Raw genomic sequence first — 11,366 nt, 5'->3', positions numbered from 1 at the left:
TAATTTTTTCTCACTTTGGCTACTAGTCTCTTGTTTAAAGTTACAGTTTTGATAGGTAACATGTTAAGTACCCAGTCTTAGTTCAGCTGAGAACTGGCTACCACAGCTACTTTAAAACTGAATTTCAGTTTGTCGTATTTCCTAACTTTGCGACAGAGCCTTGTAGCTGATTTTTTTTTTTTAGTGTTACATTTCAATGCACCGTCATTGTGCTACGAGTGTTTTCTTATGAACCTAGAAGTAGTAATTTTGTTAGCATGGAAATAAAACTGATTTAATTCCATTTCTATGAGTCTTCAGGAACCCAGATTGAACCTGACTTTCACAAACTACTCTTTGTTGTCTGAAAAACTGCAAACTTCTGGTATTAGAATTCTTGTTCAGCACATGAAGAATTGGACATTACCTTAGTTATCTCCCTGTCTGCACTTCTGCCAATTTTCTGTTTGTGGGGGAAATGTTTGAAAACTTGTGTATTCTTCAACATAACAATGTCTTCTCTGACCGAATCATGTGCACTACCCATTTGATGTAGAAATTAAAATTGACGTTCCATATTCAGAAGAACCGTACAAGATTTGTCTGATTTTTCTTTCTCTGTGTAATCTTGCTTCCAAGAAGACAGGTGGATGGCTTATTTTGAAATACCCCAGAGCTTTTCAAACAGAGAGTGAAACCAAGCTCAGCTTTTGTGAACTGAAGGTGCTGTACGGTGACACGAAGGAGGAAGCCCTGAATGAACTTAATTTGAAGTTAAGGCTAGCTGCATCTCAGGAAGTATAGGTGAAATGCATTGTGTGCAAAAATCTTTGTATTTCTTGAAGCACTTGGAGTTTCTAAACAGCTTGAAAATACTTGAATATTAGTAATTAATTTGGAAGAAAAGGTTGCATCCTTTTTATCAAGCTCAAACAATACATAATAAGTTCCAAGCAGTCATCCATACTGGAATTAGGGATTACAATGTAGCAAGGTCTTCAGTAAAAACAGCACTGTTTTTTAAACATGGTCGTGAGTCTTTGGATATCTTCTGTGTCTAATATGGTATTAGGTCAGATTTAAGTTTGCAAACAAACTTTTAAGTCTTTGCATTTCATTTAGGCTTGTCCTGTACTGTGTTTGGAGGTGCTGGTCAGGAGTTTTAAGAAATGGCATAGGTTTGGGTTTTAATCATGAGAGAAGTAGCTGCTAACTTAAATTTCTTTACTTGCAGAAGCCATTCATGCCATTTTGGTTTACAGTCAAAGTGTAGAAGAACTTCTGAAACGCAGAAAAGTCTGTCGAGAAATAATTTTTAAGTATTTGGCAGCACAAAAAATTCCAGTGCCTCCTTCCTCTGAGAAACAGCTACTCATTGATCGTGTAAAGCAATACTGGAGTGGGCAGCTCAGAACACATGCCTTAGAATCAGGGGAGAGAAAACCAAACATAGAGGTGAGTGCTGTTTTCTGAAAGACCTGATGATGCTTAGCATTGCTTTTGCAGCATAAGCAGTGTAAATGTTCTAATGTACATCCAAAATGTGGCTCTTCACCTGTGTTTAGGAAGCTACTGAAACTCTTTAACTCTTGGTTTGTTTGGGTTTGGTTTTTTTCTTCGTTTTTTTTAAATTACGTCATTTAAAGGTGTCTGTGCCAACATATCCCTTACAGAGCAGTCTTCTGCTCTGTCTTGCAAAGTATATTAGGGCATTTGTACTGTAATGCGTGGGGTCTTCTCTGTGTTTTTAATTTTTAAGTTGTACTGTAAGCTAAACCAGTGGGTATTCACAAATAATTCTGTGGATTCAAGGACAACTGAAAACAGTGTTAATGGTACAGAAATCCTGCATAGCCTCTTGTCATTTTTAATGTGGTGGATCTTCTTAAACTTTTGGTATAGATCTGGGATTTCCAGTCATCCTTCAGCCACACCAGACACTAGCGATACCATTGGTAGGTGTTGCATTAAGAGGCAGAGCAATTTGGCAGAAACTAAACCCCTTTGCATTCCAGTCGATCCTCAGATATCAGAGGGACTGGGGGCGGCTGGGCTTAGATTCTAAGTGATGCCCAAAGTCAGCATTAGTAGTCCGGTCATGCCCGACGCCTTCGTTGGACTATCACGGGTCCGGATACACTACTAACATCACACTACCTGCTCAGCCGGACACCTCCTGAACTCACATGGCCGCACTCAGGTACAGTCACATTCAGGGACAACACACTCAGCTGTGTGCGATTTATTGAAGCAACAGATGCACAAGTTCTTTGGATTGCCGGTGATAAATTCACTGTCTGTAAAGCATGTGCAATAAATTAAATACGGCTGGGTTACACATGCATAGGGTGTGTAAAAGCAACTCTATAGAGATTCCTAAAGTTCCCGGGGGTTTGCTCTGGATAGCCGAGCGTTCGCATCTTACCCAAAGGCGTCCCAATGCGGGGGAAGAGAGGGCCAGCCTTTCGGCAGATTGTAAAGGTCAGGAGTGATGGTATCTTCCCTGACATCCAGCTCTTTTCAAATTATTTTATAGTGTTTTACTTTGCAGGTGGAGCTTGAGCATTGAAAAATTCAGTGCGCACGCTCGTTGAGGGGTGGTTGCACCTTGGGAGGTGGGTAACTTTTGAGAGGGTTGTGCGTTTTGGTATTATAATGATACTATAATACTATATATATAATGATACATAACTATAATAAGCAAAGTTCACTCAGAGTACAGCATTTCATCAAAAGTTGACTGACTGACAGGTCGCTGACCCAGGGCATCGAATGTGCAGCTTATTAATGTACACACTGTGTACCTTTAAATTCCCTTGTTCACAGAGCGTGACCACAACATCTCCACTCCGCTCAACCCTCCATGCAGTTCGAAGTTCACCAAGTTCCCCTGATGTTGCCAACATCTAGGTTTGCTTAGGGAATTGTCATCGTACAGACTCGTCGTACATTAGCTACCTTTCACCCTGTCTCAATGCTGTTCTTAGAGTGTAAATTTCTAAATTGTCCCTCAGCAATTATTCCACAGTAGGGCAGATCCCAGCACAGAGCAAAGAGATGCTGTTGGTAGTAGATCGATGGCAGAGCGGAAGTGTCTCTTGGATTGTGGTCTTTAGACAATGTTGCGGGGGGAGGGAGAGAAAGGAGAGAAAACTGGCTTTTTGTAAGTGGCCTTGATCTACTTCTAGAGACAGTGCAATCGGAGTAGCACTGTCTGTAAGGTGTTTTCCTTTTTACCTCTTTCAGTTAGAGTGTAGAATGGATTTGAGCGAATTTTTATATTGTTGAAATGTAAAGTTTGTAGCAGTGCCAGGTCTGTGTTATTTCTTTTTCCCTTGATATTAGTAACACTCAATACAGTGTAACTAAATGTGTTTTGGCAATTACAGGTTATTTTGAAGTTCAAAATTTTGACATGTAAGAAATCCTCGTGGTGTAATGAACTTTCAGTGTTTTATTAGTCTTGGATCCTTACTATGTAGTTCTAAATAGCCACCTTGCTCTTTCAAGTGTTGTACTTCTGAGACCTAATGGGCAACAGCCCCACCAGCTGGACTGTTAGAGCTCTGTAGCTGTTGATAACCTATTGCACTGAGCTTTCTCTCAGGGATTAATTGATGAGAATTATGTTTTAGCTGAGAACTGTTTTAAAAAAAAATTGTTTTGTGTGCCTTGCCTACTTTGGGAAAAAAAAAACGTTGCTCTTGCAAGAACAATTCCCAAATATTACCCCATAGTGAAGTTTTATGATTGAAGTTAAGTAAATTAAATTCTCCAAAGTACTTAAAACACATTCACAAAGAATGAGACGTTTAGCTGGTTATTTATCGCATACATCCTTCGTTGCCTTTGTTTTCTCGTAATTCTTGTGGCCCTCACAACCTAGAAGAAATAGGTAACATGAACCTATGTAACAGAACTAGAAATAAATTACAGCTTGTGAAACAAGTACAGCATCTCTATATAGAAGTCTCCAAACTTTTCATACTTAATTACTTAATACTTACTTAAAATATACTTAATATTTACTAGACTCCTATGTTAGCAAACTTGACATTTGATTTACTTTTAAAAGTCTTGCTGTCAAGTTGCAAATACTGAGAAGACCTACAAAATAACTGTACATTTAGTTCTTGTTCAAAAAACACATCACCTTACAGTTGCAGGTCATGTATCTTTACGCTGGAAAGTTTGGATGATTTTTCTTAAGTAAAAATACCTTGCCTAGTCTAAGAGAAAGCAGAGTCTAACCAAACTGCGTATGTACTAAATAAATACGATCACAGGACTGTGACTTGAGCATCCAATTGTTGCCTTTTACAGTGATGCTTCCTTTAGAAAGAAGTGTCCTCTGAACCAAATGGGTTTTCGTAATCGGCTTAAAAACCTGTCCTTAAATATCTAATTGCCAAGCAACTTGTTTCCTAAATGTTTGCGCTTAAATTTTGCTATTCTTTTACCCATAGTTGTAGGCATACCAAGAATTCAATATTCAGGGAATAGGGTTTTTTTTTTCTTAGCTTGATCCATGATAGTGTCTAAAAAAAATCTTACTGCTTACTTCGTTGCAGTACATGTTTAGTGATACAACACTGGGAGTGGTTTGTCACCTTCTTCTGATACGGTTTTAAGAATATGACTATTGGTTCCTCACCAATACTTGCTTTTGCTGTGTACTGTGAATTTGGCCTTAAAACTTTATACCCAGCATTCTGTTGTCAGTTTCAGCAACCCATCATTAAACGTAAATATTATTTGGAAGTATTTCTTATCCCCCTGCATCTTAGATGTATTTTAGCGCTGTCTGTGTGTCACTTTCTGTAAAACAAGGGAAGAAGAGCACAGGTGGCTTGTCCATAAGCTACGGGGAACTAGTGGAAGATGTGTTTTGAGTCGTTTCATGTTTCTTTCAATGACCCATTCTTCCCTAAGGCTTCTAGACAAGACAAGAATCTTTGACTAAGCCTTTTCAAGTTATTCTTTGAAGAAATGGCTGTCTGCTAGCAATGTTTACTTTGTCTCACTACTTAAAAATACTTTCTCAGTGTTGAACAAGGGATTTTTTGACAGTCTGAAGGAAAGATTTTAAGACAGGCTGAATGGAGTTGCCTTTATTCACGCAGTAAGCCGATGCTGCTATGTGAAAATCCGTGCAGCCATTCTATCCCAATGTCTTCTTGTCTCAGCCTCTTTTAAGTGATCAGTTGCATCACTTAATTAGAAAAGTAACGGGGATTCATCAAGACTTTTGCCTATTTTGGAGGAGCAAAGGTAACATAAGTTATGGTTTTCTTTGATTTGGGCTCTTTTCCTATTAGAAATATGGTGAACACTACAAACATCACTCATAAAAGTGACTAAGCATCTTTTTAGATTATTTTTGTCAGTCTTGCAAAAGCATTCTGTCAGCTTCAGGTATTAGGATGTGCATTTTCAAAAGGTGACTTCCTGGTAAGTCCTATTTGCTCTTCTCAGCTATGTGAAGATGCAGAGACCAACACAATTCACCAAATTAAAAGGTACCAAAAAGAGGAGACTGAAGGGAACATGAAACAGGAAAAACATGTCAACATAATTGCAGTGATATGCTTAAATATGAGATTAGCTTTTCAGGTCGGGTTTGTATCCTTTTTGTTTTTCTGGAAATGTAAAGGCCAGTGAAAAGTTACTAACGCAGGTACTTCTTACTTGGCAGAAATTTTGTCTCAGGGTGTGAGAATCCTGGTCTCATGGAAGTTGTTGAAAAATCCTTCCCTGCCGTTTTTCAGTAGAACCAGGATTTTCTTCTTTGTTTATAAAATGTAGACCAAGACAAAACTGAAGGACTATTCTAGCTGTAATTCAAAGAACCTACTCTGATTCTCTAGATAACATAATCATGATCTTAAAAATAAATGAGATTTTGCTTTGGTGTTTTTCTTCAGGCATTCTGTCTCCGAACACTTGAAGAAGACTTAAAATGTTTAAATTAAGTTTTACATTATTTTATGTTGTTCTAAATGGTAATCTTGCATGTTAAGGCTAAATAGTTTTAAGAAAAAATTGTGCTTGATTGCAGAGTCATGGACAGAGACAAAAGTCACCACAAGATGACATTCATCATCTAGGAGAACAATTTTGTCAATGGTTCTTTGAGCTCCTGAATTCTCAGCATCCCTTGGGAGTGAAGTCTGAAGAAAGATGGGGACCACAGCATTTTTGGGAGGATGCTAAAATGAAGTTCTGTTACAACACCTTAGAAAAAAACATGGAAGAATATGTGGGTGCAGAAATGGTGAGCCTTCGTCTGCTTTCGTTGGTTAAAGAAGAATATCTTCTATTCAACCCTAACTTGCATGCCAGTGGACTGAAATGTGCCATGTCTCCACACGGGTTAGTACTGGTAGCAGTGGCTGGCACGGTACACAGAGACAACGCTTGTTTGGGCGTCTTTGAACAAATTTTTGGACTCATTAGTTGCCCTCTTAGGGAGAATACCTGGAAAATAAAAGTTGTGAATCTTAAAATAGTTGGACAAAATGCTCTGGAGCCTGGGATGCAAATTGAAAAACCCTCCCTAAAATATGAATCAAACCAACTGCAAGAGTTGTATGATGGGAAAGAACTGTGTTTAAACCTTAGAAATTCTGAGCAATTCTTTCACAACTGAGTGACTAGGTGGGGGGGAGGTGAACATACACCACTTGCAGTGCATAGTCGAATATTGCAATGGTTGCAGCCATATGATGATGTCTCTTTTTTGAGTCAGGTTTGCTGGATGGCAAACTGAGATGCAGGGTCTAAAGTATTAATACAGGTGATGCTTTTGGGCACCTTTCCAGGTATTTCAGAATATTACTTTAGATTTTGTACTGTAGTTAGGAATGGCGTTAGTTTGGTTATTCTTGGTTACAAAACATTGTTACATTTAAATATGGGTTGGCAGCAGTATATAATGAGCTTGATGACTCGGGGTTCACAAACTGCAGATTGCTTCTCTTCAGGTCACCAGTTTCAACTCTTACCCGAGTTGTAACAGGAGGCCATTGCTTCTGGCGTTTTGAAATTGGGATTGGTGAGTATCTAAGTGGACATCTAAGGGCCAAGAAAACCATGTGCTGCTTTAGGAGTTTTTGGAGAGAACAGACAAAATAATGTGAATGGAGACTGCTGCCATTTATGATCAAAATGTGGTTTTATCACTGAACAATGCAGGTAGTTTAATGGGACAATGCAGGGAACTTAGCACTGTTGAAGTCTTTTTCTCTTTGGGTTAATAGCTTGCTTTCCTTTTACCTTGTGGGTCCAACTTTATATGGAACACAGACAAACTCTCCCCAAGCAGACAAATTTGAGATGGTTGCCCAGGCATCCATTTCTAGCACTGACTCTCTTGGATCAAGTAGTTGATTTAATGACTTCACAGCAGCACTGTATGAACCAAATGCTTTGATAATTATTTTGTATATAGTTATAACAGAATTTTTAATATAGAAGTTGTGATTTTTGTATGTTTTCTCAAAATAAGAATTTTATCTACTCTGATTTAATACATTGACTAGAAGTCAATTTGTTAACACTGGGCAGTTACAATGACAAGTGATACTAAATAAGTAATCCAATCACTAGTTAATAACTGAAATTAGTGCTATTGTAGAACTTGAATTTTTTTACTTCTTTTTTTTTTAATTTATGAGTGATTAGAGGTGAAATGAGACGGAAACTTCTTTTTCTGCAACTTGCCTGGATTGTTTGCGAGTTTTGTTTTAATTTTATAGCGTCACCAATACAAGTTGTGAAAACGGAAACATTCCCCACAACATGGGTACAGTTCGTTTGGTTTTGGTATGTTTGCTGATGATGACAAATGGTAAAATTATGGGTGGGTGAGAGGAAAGAAGAAGATTCAGGTACGCACAGAACTGATTTTTATGAACAGTCTGAATCTCGAGTTCACTTTAAAAATTTCTAAAATAATTTATTTTCGAAGTGACAGTTCACATACTGTGTTGGAATGTTCTTTCCCAATAAAGAGTGGAGTTGTAGCTTGTTCAGCTACTGATGTATAATGAATAAAAATCAACCTGAATTTAAAACTCAGAAGAAGTGTTTTCCTGTGTGTTATGAGAGTTGCATTCCTCTTCAGGTGAGGGCAAAAGCCCATCTAAAGGCCTAAATGGGTACTTGTTCAACATTCAGTATGGCAGTCTGTAATTCAGCTAAAGTTTATGTCATTTCCAGAACTGTACTTTGTAACTGTGAGCGTAGCTATTACTTGAGTCGGTGTGTTAAATGTGAACGTGACTAAGGGTGTAGTTTTCATTACTGCTTTAAGCTGCTGTCGTGCAGGCGGTCCCCTTCCTCCACTCAGGTACGTGTCCTTGCTTCCTTCTTGTATCTGCATTAATGCTTGTGCCAGCTCTGAACAAGAGGGCGTGGGGACTGATCCCAGTGAAAGCTCACTCATTGTCAGAAACCCTTCAGGCTGAGCAGCTCTGTGAGAAGGCTGGCCACACAAGTGCTAGTGTCAACTTGAGGAACAGAGGTGAGAATTTGCTTTTTTTTGGCGACAACCTGAATTTCTGTGGGATTGAGCAAATGATCAAATAGCAGTCTTTGTTAATTCTTACATTCCAAATGCTTATGCTTGATAACTTCAAAATACCGAATGCAAGGAGCGTTGTGGTAAATCAGCTTTTTACTAAGGCTGGTACCTAGTGAGCTTGTTCTTACTCCTCCAGTTCTCCTACACAAAGCATGCAAGAAAATGTTAAATTGTCACAGCCTTGTGACCTCTGTAAATCCCTATTCTGTCGCAGAGTGGAGTAAGTGCTGTATGATTTACTGATGACCTGTTGGCGCAGTTGCTGCTCTCGGGTTGTTGATCGGACTGTTAAGGATCTGCATACATTAGTCGGTGCTCATTAGCTGCTGAATGGTAACTGATTTGTGCAGCAGCTAATTTTGGTGTGTGCTTATGTGTTACTTCAAGTTACCAAGGAACAGCTGGTATCAGCAGCTGATGAGCAGTTGATGGCTGCTGAAGAGCAGCAGTTATCCCAGGCTGCTGGTGCAAAATGCAGGACACGGTACAGTATCTGCTCTTTATCTCACCACCTGAATGTTTGGTAGTTACAGTCAGCTGGTGCTGACTAACTGTGGTTTTGCAGCACTTAACTGGTGTGACTTTTTATCCTGTGATAACACCTTCCTCTTTTTGTAGAAGCATTCTTGTTTTGTACCACGTCAGAATTGTGAGGTCATATTTATCATACTACACAACAGGATGTCACAGTTTTTTTTTCTGGTGTTCTTATTATTGTTTATAATATGTATCCTTACTGGGAGTTCAGAATTCAGTTTTCAAATCATTGTCACACTCAGATTTTTTTTTTTTTTTTTAGCAGAAAAACACTAACTGCAGGGTAAATTTGAGAAGGTACTTTTAATTTAACCTTGACTTTAAGTTAGGATTAAAGGTACGACTTGTTTAAATGGAGTACAGCCAAAAACCTTTACTTGAAATATTTGTAGAAGTGATTTTATTACTCCCTGTAGATGCTGCAGCTCAGAGCTGAAGCAATTTCTAGTCCGTTTACCTTTGGAAACAATGGCCATTTTAGTTGCATTTAGGAGTTCCAGAAAAATTAAATGAAAGTTCTTTAAAACTTTCCATCAATTTTCCTTTGTAGCAGTATTTACTGAAACTATTTGTCTTGAGCTTTGACTAACAATTTCTTATGTATATCCCTACTACTTAAGTTGAAATGTTAAATCTATATTTTCTAGACCTGTTTCCCAAAAGTAATATGATAGTAAGCAAAATGCTGACTTGCAACAAAGCGGATGGAACTTGCTGAATTGTGTAAATGTTAAACAGTGGAAATCGTGACCCTCTGTTCTAATCAGCCATACCAGACAGATTTAATTTTTTTGTTTCTGAAGTGGGAAGCCTGAATGTCTTAAAGCGATATATGAGCAGAACCTCTGTGATCATGCAGGCCAGCTACCTTACTGCAGGTAATGCTGTATTGCTTTGGCTGTGCTTGCTCTCCTTATGCAGAAGAACAAATGTAGTCACAAGGAGACCTTACACAGAGCATTAAGCCATTTCTGACTTCCGTCTGTGGTCTAAAGATCTAGCAGTGCTCAACTGCGTGTTATTTTATCAAGCTTCTAATAGTAACAAAAGAAATGTGTTTTCTCTGGATGCTCACTTCCTCCATGAAATTACATTTTTAAGTGTATTTAGGAATTTGTAAAAGGTGTCTAGTATTCTTCATGTATGTCCTGCTTGCTTAATAATCTGAGGAGGAAATCTTAAGGTTGATGACTTGACTTCATCAAAATACTTGCTAGGTTGCATTTTTTTTTCCCCTCATAAATTGCAAAGGTAGATGAAAGTTGCCTTTGCAGACTTCAGTGTCTCTTTTTCTTAATGTTTCGTAATGTATGTACCATTAAGCAAGCTGTCAGTTTGACTCTGTTTCCTACTTCCAGTTCCCTGAACTTAAAAACCCCAATGCTTATTTCAGGTACTATTTCAAAAGGTGTGAATTCTTCATTGTTGCTGGATAAGACTACTTCACATCTCGGGTTAGCTCTAGTTTATTAGTTGACAAATCTACTGCAATATACTTGCAGTGGTGGCTGCAGAAGTAGCTCAGCTGTTAAACCATTGGATTGAGGAAAACAACTTAGTTTTCTCACCTGAAATGTTTGCAAGCAATAGCATGTCTCTCTGGCTGCAGAGTACCTACAGTCCTCTTCATGTATCTTAATAGAAATTGGGCAGGATAGAAATGACGAAGTTTCCCTGCAAAAGCTCTCTATGGAAATGCAGGCTCTTAATTCTGGAGGGGGTCTGGGTGCCTTCAGAAGCATAGAGATCTCCTAATTAGTAGCTGTTATTTTGAAATGGGAAGCTAACAGTACGTCGGACACTAAGCGCTGCTAAGAACACGTCTTCGAGCCGAGGGTCATACTGGCTTTGCGGGTCGGCGGCAAAGCCCGCTGTAGGAGGTGGGGGAGGCAGGTGTCTGCGGGAGAACCGGCGGCGCTGACCCATCTTCTGCTCCACTGTTTGAACAGATGCTTGTGCTGTGTTTTTTTCCAAACAGGCTGTAGGAAACTGTCTTAATGCAGTACCCCTCGTAGGCATGGATCACACGCTTTTCAAATAGTATGAATTTGACTTTGTTTGTAAAATCTTTACTAACTCTTTTTGGCAGTTGAAATAATTTGCATGAGTCAGATGCTTTTTGTGGCCTGTAGCTGAAAACTGATTTAGTATGAAGTGTATAACTGTTTAATAAGAGCAACAGATCTAAAAGTGGTGATGAAATGTGTAGAGTAACTTCATCCTACAGAGTGATGCCATGCAGTAACTGGTGGCAGAAGTAATCCTA

General features: G+C 38.8%; 1 protein-coding gene across 1 annotated transcript; it reads left to right on the top strand.

Moving 5' to 3' along the window:
• Positions 1 to 1,213: 1,213 nt before the first annotated feature.
• LOC104614305 (chromosome unknown open reading frame, human C3orf38) lies at positions 1,214 to 6,628 on the top strand (the record flags this gene model as incomplete). Its single annotated transcript, XM_010295829.1, has 2 exons — positions 1,214 to 1,434; positions 6,038 to 6,628. Coding segments are annotated over 2 exons (812 nt in total), but the record flags the coding sequence as incomplete, so codon positions are not given.
• Between the last annotated feature and the right edge of the window lie 4,738 nt (positions 6,629 to 11,366).

Source organism: Phaethon lepturus, unplaced genomic scaffold (assembly GCF_000687285.1).
Source record: "Phaethon lepturus isolate BGI_N335 unplaced genomic scaffold, ASM68728v1 scaffold12881, whole genome shotgun sequence".
NCBI lineage: Eukaryota > Metazoa > Chordata > Aves > Phaethontiformes > Phaethontidae > Phaethon > Phaethon lepturus.
This window is presented reverse-complemented; position numbering and strand designations above follow the sequence as displayed.